Here is a 27,500-nt window from a genome sequence, read left to right as displayed (position 1 = left end):
CCGATCCCGCGGGAAAAAGTCTGCACAAAACTGTATTGACTATTGGTGAAGATTGGGGGAGAAATTTGGCAATTGTTTTGGCCTTTCTCGAGGCCTGTCTTCGGTCCTTTGCCATTGCAGCAATGGAAGATGATGAGTTCAATGTTGTGCTTTGACGCCGAGTAGAAATTTAGAATCGCAAACACCATCTTGGCCTTTATTTATGGAAGAAACTGCTCTCCCCGATTTGCTGGTTTCGCCGACTGGCATCGAGAAGTAGACGAGCCGCGCTTTCCAAGAGCCGCGGACACCAAGCTATCATGGCGGATCTTAGTAAGTACATATTTTGGTAAACCTGTACTTAAGCGCCCCCCCCCCCCCAATCATACTTCGTTTTCAAGCGATCCATGCGGCATGCCTCCAGGTGGCAGGCGATGAAGGCAAGCTAGCATTTTTCAAGTACACTGTAACGACCTTCCAGCGGGATAGGGTAAGCAGTTCCGCACCTTTTTTCTTTGGCAAGCGCTTCGCTGATTTTGTTGGTGTTTTCAGACCTGCTCAGCTAGGGTAAACTAGCTGGAGGGACTGACTCTTGCCGAGCAGGGCCAGCCCCAGCTAGTTTCCCTGCGATCGTCGTTGTGGGCCATTTCGTCTCCGTGCACCCTCTGGGTCAGTGGCGTGCACCAAGTCTTGAAAGGGGGGTTAAGAGTTGGTAATTTTTTCTGGAGACCCAATGTATAATTATGTATTTGTCTATTGGTTTGGAAAAAAAATTGTGCACATGCGCATATGCGCATCCCCCGTACATCCCACCGGAGATAACGGTGAGGGCTCGGGAGGAGGAGGGGGGGGGGGGGGGGGGCTCAAGATCAGGGGTGCAGGGCACCAATGAACACTGGTGCTGATCAGATGTGGGGCTCCTCCGACCGCTATCATGCCGGCACAAACGCGTCTGAGAGGGAACCAGGTCCAGGGGTAGAAAGGACAGAAATAAGACGGTAATGTCCTAATGAGGAATGAAGGGAGGGGACGATGTTACATGGAAATGTTGGTACATGCACATGTACAACCGGTAGCAGGATAAAACGGGTTACGTTTTACATACCAGCACTTATTTGCAAAGAGGGTGCAAAAGTCAATGTACTCATATACATGTATGTCGTAAAAGTTGGATAGGCATAGCCGTCCGGGCTACACTACAGTCTATAACAGGTACTTCACTAGTCCACTCCAGGCTTGTTTGTGTCATTAAAACACTGATTACAAGTTACAGTCGACGTATCTTTCTTTCTGTTCTTATGACGAAGTTTTCAGCATGTATTGGCAATGTTCCACATGATTTCAATAAAGAGTTATGGACCTTGCTTCGATGGAAACTCGCGGAAGAAAAGCGAAGCCCCGCGCGGCCGCGTCCTTGAGCCACGGCCGGAGCAGCGCTTCGTTCTGAAGCAGCGCAAGTGGATCATGGACGCACATTTTTACGTCTTCCAGTCGACAACGTTTTTGACAAACATCTCTGCTGCGCACATGAGTGAGAACGAAAGGCTGTGGAGATCTTGATTTTAGTCAACAGTTAGGAAGGAGATATCGTCAATCATATCCTTGGACTGACTTGCATCGCGAGTGCTTGACTCAAATTTCGAGACAAAACGGATTTCTTCAACGTTATCGCCAATCTAGGAGCGGACCATAGCTAGATATCGATCTTTCTGTGGCTACTCTCCACTGAAGACAGACAGAATAATGTATTTTGACCTGCATGCAAAGCAACTCTCTCTCACTTCGAAATAAGGACATAGTCACTGTACTGTAAACTGTCCATCGATCGACACGTACATGTACCGTAAAATCCCGCCAGAGCGCCCCGTCTCTCCCATCCGCCCCTCCCTGACTTCTTGTCAGGCCGTGATTGATTGTATCCTCGTATGACTCTGTCGCAGTCTGTGATGCCGTACTGCACTGCAGACGCGTGCTCAACCCCTTTGGAAATGTACGCAACAGTGCCCACCATCTTGACCAGGGATCGCACAAACCATGCAAACCCTGAGTTTTGTCGGGTCTGTACGACTCCTGGCTCTTGACCTTTGGTCGGTGTACGAGATGCACGAACAGTTTTCGTAGGGTGAGTACTTTTTCATGTAGCACTGAATGCGGCAAGTAGGACTCGCCAATCCGCCCCTCCCCATCTGAAGCGTCGAGGAGGTAGGGGCGCTCTGGCGGGATTTTACGGTATGCACGATAACGGTAGGCGCGCTTTTCCTTGTGCAAGATTGCCCGAAAAAAGAAAAAAAACTCATACGGTGCACGCGCCTGCTGGGTAGTTTGGACAGGCGCGCACCAGATGCCCCGTCTGGCCACAGTTGAAACAACGGCGCACCTGCTGTGCACTCTGAGAACTGTCGCTCCAACCACGGCTGCCGCTCGCGTGTGCTGATGGAAGAAAACTACCTGGAGATTGAGAGCTCAAAGAAAGCGAAATTGAATCTAGCCTTTGTAAAACCTTGTCCAACACAAACATCTGATCATGAACATAATTACCACCTGAGGCTGATGTCATACCGATAGTGGAAGTCATGGAAGTTGCTGGAGCAGGCGGGAGTGCAGTGCTTGACCCGCGGACAGCGAATATGGCCGCAGGTATCGGCGACGCACCCGCGATCGCGGCACCGTTCGACCGACGCTGCTCTGCGTCAAATATGGCCGCCATTTCCAGAGCCCTTTGCACAGCTTGGGCCAAATTATTCGGGCTGGCACTTCGAACATGAAGGCGAAGCTCTGGAGAAGGGAGGCCATCGATAAACTGATTAACCAGTAAACGCTGGAAGAGGTCAGTACTTTCCTGGCCTGGGTAGGCCCTTGACGCCAATTTCTGCAACGCAGACGCGGCTCTCGGTCGTTTTCTTTGTTCTTGCCCGAAACTCAGCCTCGAACGACGGGCGATGCTGCGGAGGGTTGAAGTAGGCAGTGAGGCGATCGCACAGCTCATCGTATGTATCATTCGGATGTTGGGCCCGGAACGTCTGGTAAACATGAAACGCCGTTTGCCTGACAGGCGACGTAAAATTGGCCCAAGAACGTCAACCAGTCATCGCTGCTGGTTCTGGTGAACTCCAGTGGTAGTACTACTGGGCGTCCCAAACCCGCCGGTCGGGCCGGAGCTGCTGCTGCTGCTGCTGGTGCCTGAGGCTGTGCCATCTCGACGGGTAAATGCACTAACTACGGTAACCGAACACTACGAAAATACACACAAACAGTTCACCGCTGCCACCAATGTAATAGCTGGCCCCGGAGGCAATCACACTCACTCCAGTTAAACACTCACGTCGTAGTTTACCAGTAGTTATTAGGAAAGAAATATTATACACACTTGGAATGCAAAGCGAGTAGAAAGACAACAAGAAAGAAGAAAGCAAGGGAACAAAAGTCCGGCAACCGGCAGCCGTGTTTTAGCAATCTACGAAAACCGGTCGCCGACGAAATTCTAGAAACATTAGCATAATTAGCCAATCACAGTTCACAACAGACAGTCATATGGGTAAAGTGGGGAAATACGGGTTTAGCCATACACGACTCATACATTACTCCCGAGCGACTCACGGAAAGGGTAATAACATGCAGATACAAAATACGCAAGGAGAGAAAAAAAACTGTTGTCCGTAATCCTATTTCTCTCTCACACACGTACACGCACACACACACACACACATGCAAACACACACGTTCTCTCTCTCCCTCTCTCTTTCTCTCTCTCTTTTCTCTTTCTCTCTCTCTCTCTCTCTCTCTCTCTCAGGAAAGTTAAAGACATCCACTCTCAGCTTGACATCACTGTGTCAGATGAAGATCGTGACAAGTCAGAGTTTCTTGGACGTATCAAGATACCTCTGCCATCGGTACGATGCTCTTGTTCATGCTGTTGCTGCTGCTTGTTGTGCTGGTGGTGGTGCTGCTGTGACTGGTGTTGCTGGTGGTGGTGGCTGCGCTGCTGCTGCTGCTGTTCTTGTTCTGACTATTTGGGTTTTTGACTTTTTGTCAGGAGGAGGGGTTCGAACCTCATGAAGCATTTGCTTTTAGGAGGTTGGGGCTAGGAGGAGGGCAGAAGAGTTTGCTATGTTGGCTTGATGAAGGCATGAATAAACCTTTATGAAGGCATGAATAAACCTTTCTGGGACTACCCCTAGCTCACTCTGTGTTGCTGTGCTGTGTGATGTTATTTGACCATGGCTGCTGTGCTGTATGGTGTTGTCACTGTTATTTGACCATGGTGGCTGTGCTGTGTGCTCAGATCATACCTGGTGAGACGCGTTGGTACACCCTGAAGGACACCAAGCTGCGCACCATTTATAAGGGTCAACTGGAACTGACTGATTGACCTCATCTACAACCCGGTGAGCTCTCAGTCTTTCTACTGCGCGTTATCCTACTGCTTCTTGTCCTACCAACTGCTTGTCCTACCGCTTGTCCTCCTACTCGTTGTCCTACCGCTTGGTGTCCTCCTACTCGTTGTCCTACCGCTTGGTGTCCTCCTACTCGTTGTCCTACCGCTTGGTGTCCTCCTACTCGTTGTCCTACCGCTTGGTGTCCTCCTACTCGTTGTCCTACCGCTTGGTGTCCTCCTACTCGTTGTCCTACCGCTTGGTGTCCTCCTACTCGTTGTCCTGCTGCTTGTTTTCTACTGTGTTTTGTCCTGCTACTCGTTTCCCTACTGCGTGTTATCCTGCTGTGCGTCGTCCTACTGCTTGTTGTTGTTACTTTTGTCCTGCTACCCTCCTACTGCTACCCTCCTACTGCTACCCTCCTACTGCTACCCTCCTACTGCTACCCTCCTACTGCTACCCTCCTACTGCTACTTTCGTACTGCTACTTTCGTACTGCTACTTTCGTACTGCTACTTTCGTACTGCTACTTTCGTACTCGGCACAACAGTTTTTATTGCAATCAGCAAAATGTGAAAACAACAATGGATAAAGAACTCAATGCATTCAAATCTAACCAGGGCTTGTTATTAGGGACCTTTCGCACCACGCGTACGGATACGAAACGAATGCTGATTCGTCACCTGGGTTCGAGGATTCGTCAGAGTCCCTGCGGAGAACTCGTTTTCACGAATGGAAGCCTCTTCATTCGTGGAACGCTCCTAATCCGTCAGGTACACATTTATTTGGATAGGTACACATGTTTTGCAAGGTACACATATTTCCCTTGATTCCATGATCCATGCACGTGTGCGTGTAAAAACCCGTACGCCAAGGTACCGGCGCCCGCGGCCGTATTCGTAGTTGCCATGCACATTTGCATGACGACTTGCGAAACCTGAAGTCTGTTTTCAACGAAACGATTACGAGCCGAATCAAACTTTCGTTTCGCATTCGTTTCGTAGCGAATGCGAAACGAATGCGAAACGAAAGTTTGATTCGGCTCGTAATCGTTTCGTTGAAAACAGATTTCAGGTTTTGCAAGTCGTCACGCAAATGTGCATGGCAACTACGAATACGGCCGGTAGCTTGGCGTACGGGTTTTTACACGCACACGTCCATGGATCATGGGATCAACGTACGTCCGCTCGAACCTCTCTTGGAACGCCGTATCCAACAGTGCTGCCTCTTCCAAGAAGAGAAAGTACAAGGCCTTTAAGGCGGCCGCAGAGGAGCTGCGAGCATCCTTCACCCCGCTGGTCACTTCGCCATTGCCGAGCCACCGTGTTCTCAGCAGAGACTTCTGTGTGTTGGTGTTGTGAGAGTGTACCACAAAGACAGCTGTATTACTTTGTTCTTGCCCGTACAAGAGGCTATACGGTGCTGGAATCAACGGAACAATGTGTACCTTGCAAAACATGTGTACCTATCCAAATAAATGTGTACCTGACGGATTCGGAGCGCGCCACGAATGAAGAGGCTTCCATTCATGAAAACGAGTTCTCCGCAGGGACTCTGACGAATCCTCGAACCCAGGTGACGAATCAGCATTCGTTTCGTATCCGTATGCGTGGTGCGAAAGGTCCCTATTATGACAGTGACTACTACTGCCAATGCAAACTTATGATATCACGCAGACAAATGATACCAGAGGCAGACAGTTACTGCTGACTAGCCCTCAGCCTGCATTCGACTGCAATGGGCATTTTCCTGCGGCGATAATATGCTAGAGTACCCCTGACGCTACTTTCTATTGCTTGCTGTCCTGCTACTTGTTGTCTCACTGATTGTTGTGTTGCTACTTGTCCTACTGCTTGCTGTCCTGCTTCTTGTTTTCCTACTGCATGTCCTGCTACGTATTGTCCTGCCGCTTATTGTCTTACTGTTTGTTGTCCTGTCGAGTGAAACTTTCTGTTCCTGTTCTCTCTTCTCTCTTCTCTGTACCTGTTCTCTGTTCTGTTGACTAGATTCGCGCTAGCATCCGTACGTTCAATCCGTCGGGGAAGAAATACATCGAGGAGAGCGAGAAGTTTAGTCGACAGGTAGGTAGCAACTGTCACTGACTTGCTTTGCTGTTTACTTGTGCCCAAATTTCCTTGCCCAGAGCCGTGTGTGTGTGTGTGTGCGTGTGTCTGCATGCGTGCTTGTGCCACTCTTTTGCCACAGCATGCAAAGCATCTCGTATGGTTACGTAATCTCAAAATCTCTCTAGATGCGTGTGTGTGTGTGTGTGTGTCTGTGTGTATTGTTGTTTTTGCTGAATTGCATTCTCTTGCATTTTCTCAGCTCGCTTCTCTTTGTAGATTTGGTTTGACTACTGGCAATGCCTGTGTGTTGCCTGTTCTTTTTCTTCTTTGCTGTGTTCTCTCCCCTCCCCCTTCCCCCTCCCTGGTGATGTTGTGATCACAACAGGTGTTGAGTGCCAACATCACGCGTGTCATGTCCCTCGTACGCACAGTCAGTGCGTTTGTGGAGTTCATTAACTCCCTCTTCCTCTGGAAGCACAAGCTGCAGACGTCCTCCGCCTTCCTGGTATGTGCCTGGCAGCAACAGTGTCCCTGTGTGTGCATGCAGCGGCGCGGATGATGAATTGTGACGTGTGTGTGTGGGGGGGGGGGGGGGGAGAGTGAAAAAGTCTCGGGGGAGCTGCTGGTCTCATAGCAGCAAAGGTCACGTGCAGCGCAGTGCACTGAACGTATTGAAAGACAGACTTAGTATTCTATGCTCGGTGCTTCGAAGCCATACATCACGTCTGCATGGCTGCAGTACGGTTCAAGATTACGATATGCGTAGTTTTGGTATTGGCATGAACGGCCGTCGTCAGTGTAAATCCACTCCCCAGCTCAGTGTACGCAAGTCTGGTGTGTATGCAGGCAGTCACAGTCATACCACCGCCATTGCCATAAACACATTACGTTACGTCAGTGTACATCTAGTCAACAGCTTAGTGTACGCAAGTCTGATTTGTATGCTGATACAGTAAAGACCACCGTGACTAGCGACCAGCCTGGTACTACAGACCACCGTGACTAGCGACCAGCCTGGTACTACAGACCACTGTGACTAGCAACCAGCCTGGTACTACAGACCACCGTGACTAGCGACCAGCCTGGTACTACAGACCACTGTGACTAGCAACCAGCCTGGTACTACAGACCACCGTGACTAGCGACCAGCCTGGTACTACAGACCACCGTGACTAGCGACCAGCCTGGTACTACAGACCACTGTGACTAGCAACCAGCCTGGTACTACAGACCACCGTGACTAGCGACCAGCCTGGTACTACAGACCACCGTGACTAGCAACCAGCCTGGTACTACAGACCACCGTGACTAGCAACCAGCCTGGTACTACAGACCACCGTGACTAGCGACCAGCCTGGTACTACAGACCACCGTGACTAGCAACCAGCCTGGTACTACAGATCACCGTGACTAGCGACCAGCCTGGTACTACAGACCACCGTGACTAGCAACCAGCCTGGTACTACAGACCACCGTGACTAGCAACCAGCCTGGTACTACAGACCACTTTGCCAGGCACGGCCGGCCTCACATTCCATAATATTATATGGTTGTGCGGTGCAACCCTCTGACTAAGGACCACCTGTCACTAAAGACCGCTTTCTCTGGCCCCAAGCCAAGGGTGGTTGCTAGACACAGGTTACACTGTATTTCCATTTCCATTTCTATCTGCATGACACCCTAGAAGCCAGCGAAATACACACAAACGTGTGGTTTCAGGCGTACACGCGTGAACACAGCTTTGTAGTCATCTTATTTTTACACCTTCTGTTTCCGTCTCTTGTGTGCGTGCTCACGTGCATTCATACATGCATGTGTTGACGTGCACTCGTACACGTGTCTGCTGACGTGCGTGTGTGTGTATGTCTGTACTGTTCACGTTCAGATTTTCGTGGCCGTGGTGTTGACGTTCGACTTGTGGGTGGTTTTCGCCTTCTTGCTGTCAGTCTTCATGGTGCAATACTTCCGTAACAATGTTGGAGCTACCAACCAGACCAGTCCCTATCAAGTGTCCTCGGAAGATGTAAGTGCAATCAAGAACACATAAACCCCCAAGAGTGTGCAAGCCCTGATGGTGCTGATACCCTTTCTATGGGGTACGCCGACGGCGAAAACTCACATCACGTGGTGTAGTGTCGCAGTTGTACGTTTCTGGGTTGTTTTTAGCGAGCAGCGGAGTAATAAAAAAAGCACTCTCTGACAGAAACTCACTGCGCGTATGCAAATCACCAGCATGATCATGGCAGATATTCGGCTTGCGCGCACGCTATCCTTCGTTTGTACATAGTACGAAACATACTTGAGACGTGATGTGAGTTTCGCCGTCGGAGACCTCATATGCAGAGTTGCACACTCTTGGGAGGCTATTTACTCTTTGTGGAATGGTGTAAAGTCAGACCAATCTTGGGAGTCAATCTGTCTTGGGATTCAACCTGTCTTGAAGATCACCTGTCTTGGGAGTGTATTCAGAGATGGGAGTTACAATGAATTATTCATCCTCTACTAGGTCTTCTTGCATCCTTTCTTGTGCTCTTACACCATGAGTTATTCTTATAGGGGTGTTGTCTGGTATGTTATGTAGGAGTCATTGTGATCTAAATCTGTTTTCTGTGTCCATGTGTGCATGTGTCCATGTGTGCATATACAGGCTGTATCTAGTGATGACGACGAGGATCATGTTGTAAGTAGTTAGTTGGCTGTGCAGCTGCTATCTTGCCTGGTTTACACTCTTACCTGTACATCATGTTACTGTCGTGGACATGGACATCCGGTTGTTGGAGGTCAAGCGGCCCCAGTGCGGCGCTAGCGCTGGCCATGCAGCCGTGAGTACGCGTGTGACCAACATGCGCACTGTGCATGCAACGACGTTCCGTGCACACTAAGCTATATAAGGGCGCCGGCCCCGCGTCCTTCGACGGGATTTCCATGTCCACGACAGTGCGTCATGCTCATGTGTCACTGGTCACTGACAGTACACGCTCGCTGATATTACACTGACAGTAGACTCTACATGCTCACGTGTGTTACACTGACAGTACACACTCGCTGATATTAGTACACTGACATTACACACTCGCTGATATTACACTGACATTACATGCTCATGTGCGTTACTGGTTGCTACTTGCCTTTCTGTAGCTTCTGTTGTCTGCATGTCTACAGTACTGGGTCTGTCAGGCACCAAAGAATGAACAGACTGGGAGTTCACCAAGCACAGCATACGAATATATACACGGTGACACAAATGCACGTAGACTGCAGCACGAGAAAATTCAGAATGGCCTAGGTTACGCCGCTGATCCCCACCCGGCCATGCTGTTCTTTGCCACCCGACAGTAATGTAGCTGAGTGTCGTTGGAGTACAGTGAGTGCAACCTGTCTAAGACGACCGCTCAAGGGACCTTCAAAACGTGGTCTCTGTAACCAGATCGTCTCCTTATCCAGGGTCATTTGACTGGAATGATAGCATCCCCTAAATTAATCCTGGTTTCAGTGGTCTTCCAGGACAGGTGGTCGCCTTATCCGAGTGGTCACATTGGCAGGTTTTGCTGTAGTTTGGTTTTTCTGAGTGAGGCTGTTGGGGACTATGATAATTGCTACATTGTCAGTCACTGAGCTTGCAGGAGCTGCGGTACACACCCCGGTAGCCTCTCTTACGTATGAACACAAGTCTGCGTAATGGTGCGAGCGGTGGAGTGGGGTTGGGGGGTTGCATAGCCTCTGTCAACCTTGCTTTGTGATTTCGACGCGAGAAGGCGGATAAAAAATTATAATAAAAAGAATCGCCGCTTTCATGTGTGTACAGAAGTCCGCGTAATGGTGTGAGGAGTGGGGTGTGCAAATGTCTGCAGTTGCGTGGAGTGCACAGCCAGAAAGGTGTGAATGGTGAATGGGTGATTTCATGTCGGTGATGTATTATGAATGGGTGATTCCGTGTTGGTGGTGATTCCATGTCAGTGATGTGTTGTGAATGGGTGATTTCATGTCGGTGGCATATTGTTTGCTTGCTTGTTGTACTCTGCCATGCACGTTTGCTTGTTTGTCTGTCTGTCTGTTGGAATGTACCTTCCTCGGCTATCCGTTATCTACCGGACGATTCCTCTGTACGCGTGCGTGTGTTCACGTGCCCATATCCGTCTGATGCATATATAGGGCTTGAAAGTGATGACGTCAAAAACGGCCTGGGAGTAGTAAATTGACATCAGATTTCTATTTTGGATCCACTAAGGTGTGACTTTGCTATTGCCTCAGTATGTGGGTGCATAGCAACCCACTCATGTCGTATGCAGGTGCAACTTTTACTTCGCCACCAGTTGTCACCCCGCCCCCACTAGCCAAATCAGTCAGTTTCACTGGCAACATCACCTTGCTGTGAGTGAGACCGCTTGAAATGTGCTTGGATCCATACAAAAACTGGATCCAGGTGGATCCAGTTTTCGAATTTTTCAAATTGTTGCTATGCCATTGCTATGGAGTGACGTAGCACTTTCAAGCCCTATTGCATGCCCGCCCTCCACCGGCTTGTGCATACCTGTATGCGAACATGTCCCATGGCTGCATGTTGCATGGCTGCATGTCCCATGGCTGCATATCCCATGTCCCATGGCTGCATATTGCATGGCTGCATGTTGCATGGCTGTATGCTGGTCCCGTGGCCGTGTGCAATCTGCATGTATCTATGGATATTTGCATGTCACTGTGGCGTTCGTCTGCTCTGCTCTACACAACGTCGACTCATGACTACGTATTTCCAGTGTTGCTCTGTGCTCACTACTGTTGCTGGGCTTGCTCCAAGCTGCTTTCTCGTCCTTTTGCAGCTTTTGACATTGCTGCTGCTAATGCTGCTGCTGCTGCTAACGCTGCTGTTAGTGCTGCCGTTGCTGCTGCTAATGCTGCTGGTGCTGTTGCTGCTGGTGCTGTTGCTGCTGCAGCTGGTGCTGTTGCTGCTGCTAGCGCGGCTGTTGCTGTACGCTGTGCCGTAGGACTTTGAAAATACCGGTAGTACTTTTCCGAGATGGCTCATTTGCCGCGTACTTCTGTCTGTTTGTTCTCTGTGAGTTGTCCGTACGTCTGCTTGGCTGTGTCTGTACGTGTGTGCGTGGCTTTGCGTGTGTGTACGTGTGTGTACATATATATGTGTGTGTGTGTGTGTGTGTGTGTGTGTGTGTGTGTTATCACATCCGTTGTTCTCACCACGTGCACGCATGCACATTCCAATTTTTCAGATTCAGGACAAGAAAGGTCTGCGGCAGCGCTTACAAGATCTGTATAACATATGTCTGACGGTGCAGAACAACTTGGATATGGTTGCTGGTTTGGGAGAACGGGTGAAAAAGTAAGCTGGAGTCTCGGGCACCGTGTGTTCGATAAATGTTCTGCTGACTAGTTTGGTTGTCGAGCTTTTCGCCAGCGCCAGAGCTTCAGTCAACCCTGGATCGTGGGTGGGAAAAGTGTCGTTTTTCGCGAGTTGTCATTGTTCGTGACGGTGAAAATATGTCTTAAAATGATCACTTGGTCTGAAGATTGCGCCGTTATTCGTGAGTTGTCACGTGTCTATTTCGTCTCCTTTCTCATGATGATCGTAAGTGGAATCATTAATTTTTATGTATTCTTTGCATCCAACTCCTTGATCCTTGAGGGTGGTGGTATGCGGATGCAGATGCGGAAAAGCAGTCTAGCCGAGTCTCACGCATCCGAATTTCTACTTCAAAATATTTGGATTGTAATTTGAATTATTGGTCTCTCTCTGTCTCGGTCTCTCTCTCTCTCTCTCCCATCTGTATTCTTCAGGTGGAGCGATTTGTTGTCACAGCTGCGGTGAACACGCAGCAAAAGTCTCAGAAGAAAAAGAAGAAGCGTTTATCCAAGCATTCTCTTCCATCAACTGCAGTAGCAGTCATGTCCATGCAGCCTGCCCACCTACTGCAGCGGTTGCTGTTGTTGCTGCTGAGGGAGCTGGCGAGCTGGGCCCCAATCCTGCCCGGTACCTGTACATGCCGTGCGTGGTGCACCTATGTACAGTGAAGTGCAGTCACTTGGTGTTCCACTCATCCACGGCGGTGTAACAGATACTACCAGCGGGTATTCGGTGGTGTTGGTAATGTGCCGGCATGTCGGACGGTGCCTGTGAGAACTGGCCTAGATGATAGCATGACCAGTGCCACGTACACAATCCCTTTGTCAGTGTGCTGAGAAAAAGGAGACCCCAGCGCCTCCACCGTGCAGGCGTCTCTATCTCTGCACGCCGGACTATGCAAGAGTGCATGCTTGCTCTCGTTAGGAATCAGCATGCCGTCGCTGCGCTTTACATTGCGTCTGCCTGCTCGCTGCTATTCCAAACCTGTTGATATCTGTCTCTGGCCCACCGTATGTTTGGTAAATAGCGTCAACCGTACTGGCAATCAAGAGTCTTGTCCAGTCCCTTGAGCTTGATTCTGTCGCCGATCCGTGTGCAACATGTATTAGTGAAGCCGCTGTTTATGTACAATGTACACTGTGTGGTTGGGTGTGCGCGCGCGTGTGTGCACGTGTGTGTTTCTGAGTAGGTTCTGGGCTGCTACAATTTGTAGTTTGTTATCAACATGTCTTGTACTACTTGCCATGCGCTGGGTCGCATCAGTGTCTTGCTGCCTACCCGTCTTGCTTTTACCGTATTTTGCACGATACCCCCCCCCCCCCCCAACCCCGCACAGTGTCATTTTTATCCATGCTGCGAGTCTTCGCAATTTTTTTGATGAATGGCGTTTTGATGAATGGTGTTTCCCTGCTCCGTACAGTGAATCAATCACGCGCTTTAGCTGCGTAAACGTATTTCCAACTCTCTACTCACCGTCCTATTATAAAAAAAGTGTTTTCAGTTTCGACTCGTTTTCCTAACCACATTTTCAGTTTTCAATTCGCTTTTCTAAGCACAGTCCCAGTTTTTGACTCGTTTTCCTAACCCAGCCTTTCGGCCATTGACTTGTCATGGCTGCTTGGCAATTTTTGTGTATTTTCGCTGAGCATTTCCATGTTCTCTGCTGCCTGTGTTTGTCGGCACTGGGAGATGCTTTCTGGGACGTTTCCCCTTGCGGCTTTTCGCCCGTTGAATCGACTCCGTGATTTTCATATTGTTGCTGGTGCATGTACGCCGCTCAGAGATGCAGAGTGGTTCCGCTGACGCCTGTGCAGAGTATTCGCCGAGTATACGTGCACGCGTACTGTAGGTGTACTGGTCTGCAATGGCTTTGCGTGACTTGTCAAGGCTCAATATCGCCTTGTATGCATGCGCTTCTTAATAGTAGGTAGTTCCAAGGCAAGCCGTACCCGTTTTTAAAAACATCATTATTTTAATGATCCATGGATTTTAATCAAACCAGAGTCTGATGATCGTGTGCTGTGTTATGTCCCTATGATTATGTCTGCTCGAAGCATGCTGCGCTGGTGTGAGCGCGATCATGTGCATTTGTGTATGCGCACGGATGATGCGGTGCAGCCTCGCAGCCTGTGGGATCCCGGGAACTATACTAGAACTTATTTTTCGTATGCTGCCATGCAGCTAATGTTCAGGCCTGAGCCTTGCCATGGCTCTATAGAGCTAGAGTGTAGACTGTTGCTTGTTCTTTCAGTGCAGGGAGCTTGAGTGACAGTCACGTGATAAAAGGGAGGTTCTGCTCTACGTTTTGGGAACGCGACGCAAAGAATCACGCGAACTTTCTTTGCGTTCCCGTAACGTAAAGAAATGCTGTTCTGCTCTACGTTTCACCTAGAGAAGTCACGTGGAATGTGTACTGGGAATTTCCCCTTCCATATTTGGCAGTTTTCTGCATGCAGTTGATTGATACCTCTCGTCAGAGCCTCTATCCTGTGCCTGCGCGGTTCAAGACGTCCTAGGGCACGCATCCATCTCAACCCAGACAATATTGGTCTGGAGGTGGTTGAGGCTCGGCTTTCCTCATAGACGGACTCATCTTCTTCTTTAGTGATCAGTGTGCAATTGAACTGTCTTTTTTCTTTTCTCTGTTTATTCTTTTTACCAGGCGTGGGCCATCCCCTGGACTATAAAAATGGGTGCCTTATTATTTTTCTCTTTTTTCATCATGCATTCATCAAGAAGGATTATGTATGATTTCTACTAAAAGTATTACGTCATTCTAGAAACGCATGCGCAAGAAATAAAATCATTCTCTTTGGTCACAAAAAAAAAAAAAAAAAAAAAAAAGTTGATCGATACCCAGCAAATCCGTACGCATTTTCTCTGCGTGTGCCACAACGTAGAGAACCCCATCTCCGCGTAGAAATCTGGAGCCAAAACACGCGAAGCCGTAGACTCTAACCCAGACACCTGCTCTCTACGTGATTTCTCTACGTTTCACGTATAGCAGAACCTCCCTAAAGTGCTTATCGAAAACGGAACCGTTTTCTGTCTCAAATATTCCGGGTTGAAACATGATAAGGTCCCGTAAGCTATCAGACTTCTATATCGGAATACATTGTATCCCCATACACATAGCCATGAAACGCTGTTGTTGGGTGCTTAAGAGGCGGATGTTGAAAAATGAGCTCTGCTCTGTCGAAGGTTTTCCCCCTACCAGGTATCAGCCTGGGTAGGAAACGCAAAGTTAATCAGTCTGGTTCAGCCAGTAGCAGCAGTCTGATAGGGAGCAGCAGCACTGAGAGCCTGGCCAAAAAGAAAAAGTCAAGACGAGGAGACACGGACTTAATGGATGATGACGCGTCCTGTGACGCCGTCACCATGATACCGGACACCCCGCCCGCAGCACCGGTAAGCACCTCTGAAAGCCTGTTAAGAGAACTTCTCGCCGGGCAACAGAGCATGAAGGGCACTCTCGATGATGTTTCCTTGAAGATTGCAGCCATTACGCTCGATTTGACGAATGTCAAACAAAAAGTTGAGAGCCTAGAGAAAGGCACGAAGCAGAATGAGTTGAAAATCAGGCAATGCATGGAGGATGTCGGATCAGTGAAAGTCCATACCGAAACAGACATAAAACGGATTCGACAAGAACTAGTAGTGCTTTCCGAGAAAATCGGTTCTCTTAGTGACGCTGCCGCCGTCACTAAAGCGAAGATCAATGATGTCACGTCCAATGCAAATGATCAGTCCGCGACTGGAACAACACATTTCGTGAAACGGGCGGAAGTGCAAGCCCTGTTGCAAGAGCAACATGATGTTATGTCTCGATCCAATAGCATCATCTTGTTCGGGTTGCCTGAGTCTGTGAGTGCAGTGCCCACAACATGCAGGAATGTGATGTCAGAAGCTGGTGTTTCTCTTCCCGAAGACACCACGATCGAGAGGATCGGCAAAAAGGCAACCACCACCGACAGTGAAACTCGCCCCCGACCAGTACGCATCCGTACGTCGATATCGATAAAGGACGCAGTTTTCCGGCACCGGTTCAAACTGACCTTCCTCGACAGGCCGTTGTATGTGGGTCACGACCTGACCCCGCACCAACAGGCGGCGAGAAAGGCTGTTGTTCCCCTTTTTCGGACGCTGCGAAAGAAAGGTGTGACCTGCTCGCTGCCGTACGACAAGATAGTCCAAGGAGGAGTGCCTTTGCCGGATGAGCGTATCGCCCAGCTCCTACAAGACGGCAACGCATAGGACAGCGCTGGCCCAGTGGCAAAGGCAAGTGATCCCGCTGTCAATGTATATACTACTCACATTAATAATTTTACTCACTTCTCCCATATGAATGCATGTGATGAGCACCCCTCCTCTTCTTCTTCTTGTTCTATTTCCCATGTACATACTACACCACTCCACCACAACATTAGTTTGCAGAATAGCACCATGCATTCAGGCTCTTTCGTCATATGCACTCTGAACTGTCGCAGCATGCAGTCAACATTAGTTCAACTCATCGACTTGATTGAGCAGCACCACATCGATGTCCTCTGCTTGACGGAAACATGGCTAAATAGCACTACACCCGACGAAATAGTATCAGTTCCAGAGTTCGAGCTTCACCGACGGGACAGGGACAGTGTTCAAGTAAGTTGGAACACACTGGGAGGTGGAGGAGTTGCCATACTGAGTGCGTCACATCTCTCAGCACGCCGTCGCACGGACCTAGAGCACCAGTCATCAGAAATGATCACACTTCAAGTCAATGGTATCATTATTTCATGCATGTACCGGCCACCACGTCATCACACCTCCTCTTTCAAGCATGCATTCTCGGTTTTGTCTGAGGTGGTGGACAACAGCCCACTAGTGGTTACAGGCGACTTCAATGCCCGAAATGAGGAGTGGAACACGAACGATAGAACAAATACAGACGGTCGTGCGCTAAATTCTGTTTTCAATGATCTTGGCTTGAGTCTGGTGTCAAAAAATTGTGGCACTCGACCGTCCAGCCATTCGAATCCATCACTAGATTTGGTATTATCAAATGCACCTGATGTCTTTGACAATTGCATTGTGGGGATGCCACTGACGGACCACTGCCCTGTCATATGCTCCGCATCCTGGTCAGCACTGTCTGCAATCTATCGCTCAGTATCAGGAGCAACCAAGGGTCAGACTAGGGAGAACACCACAGAGAAACGAACAATCAATTTCAACAAGTTGCGCACAATACTCAGTACTATGCACTTGGAAGAGTGTATACTTGGGGAGGACGTGCACATTGACTACAGATGCATGGCACTGTGCTCATCGTTAGATCAAGCCATCGCACGGTCCACCCTCGTGACTAACAAAACCTTCCGTGTGAATACACAGCCTTGGTTCACTTCCTCGCATAGAAAAAACCGTCAACGAGTCTCACGCCTGTACAAACTTCACCGCCGAGACCTACACAATCCGACGCTTAAAGCAGCATACATTCTCTGCAGAAATGAGTACCGCAACACCATACGGAAAGCTCGAGACTCGTATTTGTCTACACTGGGGACATCGAGGCTAAGCAAAGGCAGAGCAGGCGGCTACTCGTGGTGGAAAAGAGCAAAGAAGATATGCAACATTGGCAGTAAGCCGCGTGGAATACAACTTCTCGCGGATGATGACGGCACCCACACATCTAGCAAAGCCAAAGCTGAAATCCTTTGTGAATTCTTCAGGAAGCAATGCACCGCAGATTCCCCAAATCAGCAACCAAGTCGTTGTCCATCATCCAGCACCATTGATGACCAAGAGCCATTTTCGTTCACAAAAATCAAATCCACAGATGTCTATGAAGCTGCAAGAACATTGTCTGTGCACAAATCATCTGCTGACAGTTACCTATCAAATGCCGTCCTCAGCCGCTGTGCAGACATCCTGTGTGTACCTCTGGCTAAACTATTCAACTACAGTCTTGAGCAAGGCGAGTTCCCTTCCGCTTGGAAGATGGCCACGATTATCCCAGTGTACAAGGAGAAAGGCTGCCCAACTCACCCTACGAACTACCGCCCAATATCCCTCCTCCCCTGTATAGCAAAACTCTTTGAAAAAATAGTAGCGAAACAACTCCAGGCTCACCTAACAATAAAACAGAAGATATGCAGTCAACAATACGCGTACGTGAAGGAGAAGTCTGCGACAGACCAGCTTATTATACTTACCCAGCAAATGGCCGACCACATTGATGAGCGTCTGAACTTCGACCTGGTCTCCCTAGATTTCTGCAAGGCATTTGACAGAGTAAGCCACTCAACTCTCCTCCGTCAAGTCAGCAACTTCTCGGACCATAAAGTCACTGCCTGGACTAAGAGTTATTTGCCGGATCGAAGCATAGCCGTGAAGATTGAGTCATGCATGTCAGTGCCCAAAGTCACCAACTGTGGTGTTCCCCAGGGATCGCATCTGTCTCCTCTACTGTTCGTGATCTACATTAATGACCTACCAGAAGCCATACATCATTCGCACACCTTCTTGTTTGCGGATGATGTCACTCTACTTTTGCCGTACAAAGGCTCTCTGTCAAGTCCTGGTATCCAAGCGGACATTCATGCATGTCAAAACTGGGCCAGGGAAAGAGGCGGAGAGTTTTCGCCCTCAAAAACTTCTGTTTTAAGCTTCCGTTATAAGCCAGTGGCAGCATCATCACCAGCACCAACATCTGCCACCTACACTATGGAGGATCTACCTCTTCCCAGTATTGACATCCTCAAACATCTGGGAGTTCGCTTCAGTGCAGACCTAAACTTCCGTCAACACTACCTTGACATCAGTCGCAAATTCAAGCAGAGAGTAAGCCTACTTTGTCACATGGCACATCGTCTTACACCGCAGGCCATGATGCTCCTCTACAAGTGCTATGTTAGACCTGTGATTGAGTATAGCGTCGTAGTGTGGTCCTTTCGTCTTCGTTCAAGCGACTTGACTGAGCTGGATAGAGTCCAGGCCAGGTTTGCAAGATCCTACCTTAGGAAACGCAAAATCCAAATCGACTTTAATACACCCAAGCAGAATCTTAATAAAAAAGCTAACATTGAATCCCTTCTTTACCGCAGGCAGTTTTTAAGCTTGGTTACCATGCACAAATTTATTTTCAAGTATCGACGTTGCCTAGCTTCATTCCATTTCAATATCACACAGAGTGCGAGACGCCCTAACAAAATTATTCTCCCTAAAGCAAAGACCACATCAAAATCGTTGTTTCTCTTCCAAACCTCCCTCTTATGGAACTGCCTCCCACCAAGACTAACTGCAGAACCATCCATTATTGTTTTCAAGAATGAGCTTCGCAAACTCACTTGCAAACATAGTGCTTCGCTCTCCGGTATGCCTACGCCATGTACATAACCCCCCCCCCCCCCCCCCCCCCCCGTGTGCTCCCCAACGCATTCACGCTGCACAACTTTTCACTACTTTCACTTTAGCTCATACGTTCACATGTACATCCTTCAAAGCGGTGAACCCCTTGATAGGCGACAAGCCTCTGGGTCATCCTAATAAAGATATTATTATTATTATTATTAAACCCGAACACACACAAATAATTAATTTAATTCATCCAGCTAGCTAGCTAGTCATGCAAGAGCAAAAAAAAGGTTTTTTTTCACAAGTCAGGTCTAGACGTTCACGTGGTAGATATATGTACAGGATCGTACACGTAGTGTCTCGTTATTACTTCTTTTTTTCGTTTTTTGATGTAGAAAAGCCGGGCAAAACCAAAAATAGTTACAATTATGTAGCTAGCATGCACAGTACTGCACGGTAACTATAATACACTAATAAAACAAGTGAAATTCAGTCCAAGCAGCTTTTTAAAATGTCTGTGTGTGTTTAATTAAGCTAGTCAGATGCCTCAGGCCACAGGCATGCCTCTGCAACGACTACCGCAACCGGATCTCGCTGGAGGTAGCGGGACTTGGACGATCTGGCACCACGCAAAAACATGATGCTCGACCTCACCAGCGCAAAGCACAGTCGAGTGCGAATCCATGCCATGGTGGCAGAATACTGGTCGTTTCTCTTTTCAGAGATAAGAGCAGCCAAGCGCTTGTACAAAACTGTGGCGACTTTCCCAGCACCACCACTAGCCGACATGACTACAGGCACGAAGGAGGCCCTCTCGACTTCCCGAGTCCTCTCCTCATATCTCCTCCTCTTCTCACGTTCATGGCGAGCATACACAGCGGGGATTGAGGCAGCATGATTCGAAGCAGCATAGGGGTTGAAAACCCGTATATCAACATTGTGCATTCGAACCGGCCACCCCATAGCCCAATGGCAGCGATGTCGAGGCGAGCATTGTCCTCTAAGGACGCAGATCGGAGGCTGAACTGCTCACCAGAGAACGGTTGCAGTGGAAGTTCCACGGATACCGAGTGAGCCACCTGGCGAATGAGGTCGGCGGTGACGTCACGGATTTCATTGTGTCTTAAAGACGGAAATCGACCGGTCGGGCAGGATAACGCGTGGGAGACGTCGAAGCGCGCATTGCCACAAACGCAGAATGATGGTAAACGCTCCGGCACCCAGCCATAGCGCAAACACAGAGCGTCTCGAAACTCAGACTTAGTAGTAGTAGTAGTAGTATTTATTATTTTACTAGGGCAATCCCCACAGACTGTGAGTCTTTTTACAGGGTACCCTAGGTAAGTGCGTGAAATAGAGCTGAATGAAGAAAGCCGTAAGTGCGTGAAATAGAGTAAAGAAAAAAGAAAACGGTGGCTGCATACTGTGCCATTATGTGTTGCAAAAGAGGCTGCGAAGAGTACTGTTGAACATTGCAAAGGAGGCTGCCTGGCGGCATGCTGCTGGAAGCGAATTCCACCTGTCAGCAGCCAGGTAAGGCAAAGCATAGAAACCGTACCGTGACGAAGCATTAGGCAGGGCTAAAGCCAGGGCGGACTGTCCCCTGGTCAAGGCATTGGTATGGTTGCTATTTGATCTAAGTACAAAAAGCTCGGCAAGTAGAGGGCTGCGGCGGCCATGCACACATTTATAGACAAGGCAAAATATCTTTAGGTTATAACGGATGGCGACAGGAATAATTTTGTGGCGTTGACAAATGGTGGCGGTTGGGTGGCATGGTGGGTAGCCAAATGTTATCCTGAGGCTACGTTTGAAGCATCGAATGAGTGTGTTGTATAGGGTTGCTGATATCGTGTGAACGTAGCAGTTGCTGGCGTACTCCATGGTGGATTGGATAATGCTTAGGTAAAAGGAACGTTGTGCCTGGGTGGTGATGTGATGTCGTATTCTGCGGAATGCGGCCAGCTTACGGTTGACGTCAGCAACAACTTTCCCGACCTGCTCCTTGAAGGCAAGGTGCTGGTCGACTAGCACTCCAAGGTAACGGACACACTGGGAAGGGGATACTGGGAAGTTACCACAGATGACAGTGAAGGTAGGTGGAAATGGGGTTGTCTTCCGGCGAACGATTAATAGTTGAGTTTTGTCGGGGTTCAGTAGGAGGCCCAGTTCCGTGAGGTGTGATTTAACCGCATCGAAGCTCTCTGATAGTCGGTCCTGTATCGTGTTGATGCAGCTGCTCGATGTGTAGAGTCCTATATCGTCGGCGTAGAGTATGTTAGATGTGTGAGTTGGTGTGACGTCTGTTACGTGTCTTGTGTAGATTGTGAAAAGAACGGGGCCCAGGACAGAGCCTTGAGGTACCCCTCGACTACAGGTCACGGAGTCGCCGGCTTAGGGCATGTTCGATTGGTAAGGATCGGGATCCAGATCTCAGATCCGTCGGATCCTTCAGAGCAAGAGTACATGAAAACCAGAGTGTGCAGCTTGGGGCCTTTTCTGCTATGGGTGTCTGTCACGGCGCCGGCGAAATTCCGTGATTACATCATATTTGGCCCAGATCTGAGGCGGGAAGTGGCGTAGTGCGTACAACTGAGCTGCAGTTGTGCAGAAAGAGACCTGCTTGAATCCTGCTTGTACGCACTACATCACTAAAATGATGTAATCACGGAATTTCGCCGTGACAGCTAGCAACCCATGCGAGCTGCACACTCTGGTTTTCATGTACTCTTGTTCAGAGTCAACTGGACACTTTTTTGAGCCTTGACTGTTGCCATGTGGACGAAGTAATAAAAAGTCGTACTCACCGCGCCAGTTGTACAAAAAGTCAGCAAGCTCTATCTCGATCCACGTGTGCGTACCACAATGTGTACAAAAACGAGTTTTACCCGCCATATACGCACAAAGGTCACATTTGGATCCGTTGGATCCGGTCAACCCTGCTCCCCGAGGTGGGTTGACCGGATCCAAATCCGAAGGATCCGGATCCGGATTCGACCAATCGAAAGGCTGCGAATCCATGTTCAGTAGCGCGTGGGCGCAAACGTTCGACTTCCAGCAGGTCAGAGGTCGAACATTTGAACAGAGTACTGCAATGCAGGGTTTCATTCCATGATGCAGGCAGTCCTCGTACTATGACGCTGGTAGTAGATCTACGGTTGGACCTCTCAACCTCCTCTGGAATGATGTCGGAGAGGTTGTATGGTTCGAGTTGAACTACCGCGTACCGCGTACCGGTCCTGCATTTGCCGCGTCAGAGGTCAATGGTGCACCAACTGGTCCGCCTTGCACTGCTGTATTGCTGGCGTCGTCTGTCAAAAACCGTACCGTGGCGGCAAGGTCCGTCCTTTCCCGCTCCAGATCACCAAGTCTTGCCTTCAGAGCTGTCACAACTCGGACATAAATTAAAATTATCGTGTCCGTTCCCGAAGGGAACTCACGACGGCCGCTAACACCCGGTAAATCCTAGCGGCAGACGCAGCGCCTAACGGTGGGGGTGAGTGGATAAGTCTCACAACCACTTGCACAAGTGCCGAGAACGGCCCCATTCAGTGCTGCCAAACCGTCCGATTTTTCGGACAGTGTCCGATTTTTGAAGGCTCTTCCGAAAACCGGTCCGAAAAGGGAAACGTCCGAAAAACAGCCAAAATGTCGGAGATCATTTACTTTCCTATGCAGAAGTCCTGTACTTTCACTTTTCAGCGCAACTGAAGGCACACATCACTGTACATTTGCTTCTAAAAAGGCTAGCGCTTGGCTGTGGAAGTGCAAAGTAACATGTAACATGCCTGGATCAGGCTGGATGGCATGTACACTGACAGTCTGTACAGAGTCAGTGTGCGACCACACTCATCATTACAAAATTCATGACAACTCAGGGGTTACCATGGCAACGAAGCGAATTTTCATGGTGTTTTAGGCGATATTTTGAATTTTCTGTAAAACAATTGCCGAGGAGAAAAATTCGCACCATGTGGCCAACCTTGGCGGTGAAGGGTGTCCGATTTTGGGCGAAAATTATTTGGCAGCACTGCCCATTAGCTGCATCCATGTACCCCTTGTGCCTGGCCACAAGTTCCCAGTTGACTGTGGGTAGCAGCACGGCTGGAAAAAACCGCTCCCAGGCAGGACTTGAACCAGGTACCTCTCGTATCTCAATCATGGTCTTTGACCAACCCACTGTGCCTGCCTGGTTCGGACATACACGTCCTAAATTCCTTCATCATGCATGTCCACGGGGGCCTCATGATTTCCTGAAGACAACGAGGCACTGTACGATGCATGTTGATCGGGTAGCGGAGTTCCATCACTGACACAGTGTGCGGGTATTGCATTATGAGTTGGTTGAGTAGATAGTTCCGGAATTAATTCCGTGTTCGATATTGTTTATTTTTTTACATATATATTTATATTAGTGCAATTAGGAGTATAATAGATGCAGACATGGCCAGACAACAACGAGTTCATGGAATTTTTAAGGATTTTTATGTTATTCAAAATCGATTTTCGTGTTCCGCTCATCAGTGAATAGTATCGGAACTGAGGGTACTGTGTACAAAAAAGAACATTTTATAACAGCATAATTAAAAGTGTGAACAAAAAGGAAGTGCTACAGCATTACATAATAGGTGTCAAACATAGTGCTAACATTATATAACTGTGTACGATGATTCTCACTTTTCTGTTTTGTGCCGCGCAAGTTATGTTAAGCAGTTGAAGGTTCTGGAAGCTGTATGTATTCGTGTGCATAATCCTGTTCTTTGTAAACAAAAGAAGCATGTAGTCGCGCTAAAGTTGTTCTCGTAGCTGGTTATCAGATGTAAATGTTGTGTCATGTTGCACTGTATCACCTCATGCTTTGTGCCTGCACTCAGTTATATATGTTAGCACTATGTTTGACACCTATTATGTAATGCTGTAGCACTTCCTTTTTTGTTCACACTTTTAATTATGCTGTTATAAAATGTTCTATTTTTGTACACAGTACCCTCAGTTCCGATACTATTCACTGATGAGCGGAACACGAAAATCGATTTTGAATAACATAAAAATCCTTAAAAATTCCATGAACTCGTTGTTGTCTGGCCATGTCTGCATCTATTATACTCCTAATTGCACTAATAAAATTGCTTTCTCCACGCCGACTCTTTAAATATATATTTTTTTAAATTTTATTCGTGTTCGATATTGAATTTTAATTTTAATTTATTTATCCTCCTGTAGCTGTGCGCAGGGCAGCGGGAGGGGTGATTGCCTTCCTTCGACGTGACTCCAAAGCGGTGGGGGGTGCCTTTACCGCGGCTTCAGATTTTTACCGTACCGTTTCTATGCTTTGCCTTACCTGGCTGCTGACAGGTGGAATTCGCTTCCAGCAGCATGCCGCCAGGCAGCCTCCTTTGCAATGTTCAACAGTACTCTTCGCAGCCTCTTTTGCAACACATAATGGCACAGTATGCAGCCACCGTTTTCTTTTTTCTTTACTCTATTTCACGCACTTACGGCTTTCTTCATTCAGCTCTATTTCACGCACTTACCTAGGGTACCCTGTAAAAAGACTCACAGTCTGTGGGGATTGCCCTAGTAAAATAATAAATACTACTACTACTACTACTACTATGGTTGTAGCCAATGAGCGACGTTCCCGCGGTGGCCTTGATGAGCCGATAAAGCCCGTGGTCAATGGATACGGAAAAATACGGTAGCAATAAAGCCCGTCGTCAATGGCACCCCGTACTCTGTCAGCCTAGCTCTGCAGGGGTCTGTGGCAGTTTTTCGTTGTCAGCTCAGTTCACATCTCACATTCGACTGTGAACATGCTCTGGTACATGGTACATGGTATACGGTACCTGAAAACAGCCTGTCCAAAAACGGCAACATGAAAAGTGTCGACACATCGTGGTCAGTTTTCAACTCAAGTTCTTGTTGTCGTGAGTGGAGAAGACATTTTACGATAGTTGTGAATAAGCGAAAGAGCATGCACCCATCTACATCTATCTGCTAAGAAGCAAGCTGAAATAAGTGGCAAACATCGCCATCAGTTTTCCACTTTCTGTTCTACATGTACTAAAAAAGGAGTTGACGAGTTGCCGAACCTTTCTGATAATTTTGAGGAAGCGAAAGGTCATGGACCAAGGATCATCCCATCCATGAGAAGCGGACGGAGCTGAAACTCACAAGCTGCGGGCGCAGGCCTCGGCGCTACGCGCCTTGGCCTGCGCCCTTGGCCGTAGAATCTACGCACTCGGCCTTGATTCAGCCGTAAAGCCCGGCCAGCCCTCTATGATTAATATTCGATTGTCTACGTAAAGTCCTGCCAGACCTCTATGATTGTCTACTTAGGTTAGAACCAGGGAGTTTTTCTTTTCTTTTTCTGTTTATTCTTTTTACAAGGCGTGGGCTAGCTATCCCCTGGACTATCAAAATGGGTGCCTGATTAAAAAAAAAAGAAGTAGTACTACGGTAAAATCCCGCCAGAGCGCCCCTACCTCCTCGACGCTTCAGGTGGGGAGGGGCGGATGGGCGAGTCCTACTTGCCGCATTCAGTGCTACATGAAAAAGTACTCACCCTACGAAAACTGTTCGTGCATCTCGTACACCGACCAAAGGCAAAGGTCAAGAGCCAGGAGACGAACTAACAAAACGCAGGGTTTGTGCGATCCCTGGTCAGGAGGGTGGGCACTGTGGCGTACATTTCCAAAGGGGTCGAGCACGCGTCCGCAGTGCAGTACGGCATCACAGACTGCGACAGAGTCATACGAGGATACAATCAATCACGTCCCTGACAAGAAGTCAGGGAGGGGCGGATGGGAGAGACGGGGCGCTTTCGTATATAACCAGATGCAAGGGCATCAAGAACCCTTCTTTCTTGCCAGACGATTGCCATTTCAAAGTGACGTTGCATTGCGAGGTTGAAGTTGATCTTTCTTTAATACTAGCCAATCCCAGCTTGTTCCCCTACTACTGGCTGACTGTAAGACAGGCGGCATGACGATAATACCGATCATCATTGTGCTGGCTTTAGCACTGAGCGGCACTACGGCCAAGACGGATGTCAAGTGCTGGAATCCCGGTGAGTTTTCCTTGTACATCCTGACCAAGGGAGAACACCTTAAAAATAGCGATAAACTCTATTTCAGTACTCCCTAAGCCCTAAGGTCTATCGGAAGATCTCCTTTTTGCATTTGTATGTGTGATGATCAGAGTTAGGGCGGAACCCCACTGTACTGAAGGCCCTTGTTCTGTCGGAAAGAGATTGTTTGTTTCATGAAGGTGGCATATGCGCATGCGCATATTTGTGCAAGCCTTCACGATCAAGTCGATTTGTTTGTGTGTAGTTTACCTCTCAGCCAATGGCGAAGGAGAAAAAGAAAAGAAAAAAAAGTGATTTTAAATTGATGGGTTTAATTGAATCCTGCAAGCTAGCCAATAGACTGTCGATAGGCTGAGGTGGAACCTGAAGGAGCTAGGATTCTGACAAGCTCTGGGTGAGGAAAGAAGCGATGTCATCGCGATCGAGCTTCGGTTTGATCAAACTCACATCTGTAGCGCCGACGTACACCACCGTGATCTACGACTCCAAATTTTTCGATTTTATCCTTCGAGATATCTATCCGCATTGCTGTAGGATGGCGAGCATAAGGATCTCGACCCTCCGACTCGGATCGTCTTCTGTAGTCCGCCCCCGAAGACTTAGGCCTCATTTACACGACAACGATTGAAAAACATTTTTCAATAGTTTTCGAAACGTTTTTGCTGTTTACACAAAAACGAAAATCGTGTACACTGCAACACTTTTTTCGGCGCGCAATGGTCACGTGCAAAAAGTTGGCCTGGCGCAGGCTGGCGGCGGCATGTTTTGAGTACAAGGCTCATACTAGTAAAACGTTTTTGCCGTTTAGACGAGAACGAAACGGAACGAAAACGGGCTGCTGACCCCGTCTTCTTGAATGCTGGCATGGCTAAGTTGTGCTGCCCTTGGAGCTCTTCTAACGTGAGACAAGTTGGTTTGAAGGCATTTTACTCATAGTTTGTTTGTGTACGCTGCACCATGGCTTGTTTGTAAACCCAGACCCAGACATCTGTTTTGTTGGGTCATTACGGAGGGGTATGCCAGTTTCACGCTCTCCTTCATATTCTTCCTCAAGGCTTTAGCACAGTCGATCTACACCCCCAAAGGAGACCTACCTGCAAAATTTGAGCGAAATCGGAGAAATCGACTTGCAAGCCTCCTTAGTTCTTCCAAGCCGGTCTTTCTGGCATGTGCTGCCGCACCCCTGTCCTCAGTGACCGGACCGAGCAGTCTCGACTAGCGGCGGCAGCTAAATACAAGTGTGCCCATCTTTGCGACAACCTACTTAGTGTCGCGTATAAAAGCATGACACGAACGGA

The 27,500-nt window shown here is 48.5% G+C and overlaps 3 protein-coding genes across 3 annotated transcripts in view; all 3 read left to right on the top strand.

The window, feature by feature from the left end:
• Positions 1–27,500, top strand: part of LOC135825908 (fibrillin-1-like) — a 289,285-nt gene that overhangs the window by 135,878 nt on the left and 125,907 nt on the right. The gene's annotated exons all lie outside the window — the stretch shown is intronic.
• Positions 61–12,840, top strand: LOC135825938 (multiple C2 and transmembrane domain-containing protein 1-like). Its single transcript, XM_065338579.1, has 9 exons — positions 61–312; positions 3,770–3,869; positions 4,262–4,364; positions 6,359–6,433; positions 6,804–6,923; positions 8,304–8,441; positions 9,066–9,098; positions 11,644–11,753; positions 12,209–12,840. Exons 5-9 carry the CDS (start codon positions 6,831–6,833, stop codon positions 12,237–12,239), a joined length of 405 nt encoding a protein of 134 aa, XP_065194651.1. The 5' UTR covers positions 61–312; positions 3,770–3,869; positions 4,262–4,364; positions 6,359–6,433; positions 6,804–6,830; the 3' UTR covers positions 12,240–12,840.
• LOC135826149 (uncharacterized) overlaps positions 25,974–27,500 on the top strand; it is a 14,192-nt gene continuing 12,665 nt past the window's right edge. The window contains exon 1 of the mRNA XM_065338789.1: positions 25,974–26,181. Within this exon, the coding sequence (XP_065194861.1) occupies positions 26,097–26,181 (85 nt within the window). The 5' untranslated portion in view covers positions 25,974–26,096. The remainder of the gene's footprint in view (positions 26,182–27,500) is intronic.

Source organism: Sycon ciliatum, chromosome 10, assembly GCF_964019385.1.
Source record: "Sycon ciliatum chromosome 10, ocSycCili1.1, whole genome shotgun sequence".
Lineage (NCBI taxonomy): Eukaryota > Metazoa > Porifera > Calcarea > Leucosolenida > Sycettidae > Sycon > Sycon ciliatum.
This window is presented reverse-complemented; position numbering and strand designations above follow the sequence as displayed.

Coding starts and splice junctions, on each gene's coding strand:
- LOC135825938 (XM_065338579.1), top strand. CDS start 6,831: ATGTCCCTCGTACGCACAGTCAGTGCGTTTGTGGAGTTCATTAACTCC. Junction 9,099..11,643: donor ATGACGACGAGGATCATGTT/GTAAGTAGTTAG, acceptor CCAATTTTTCAG/ATTCAGGACAAGAAAGGTCT. Junction 11,754..12,208: donor TTGGGAGAACGGGTGAAAAA/GTAAGCTGGAGT, acceptor TGTATTCTTCAG/GTGGAGCGATTTGTTGTCAC.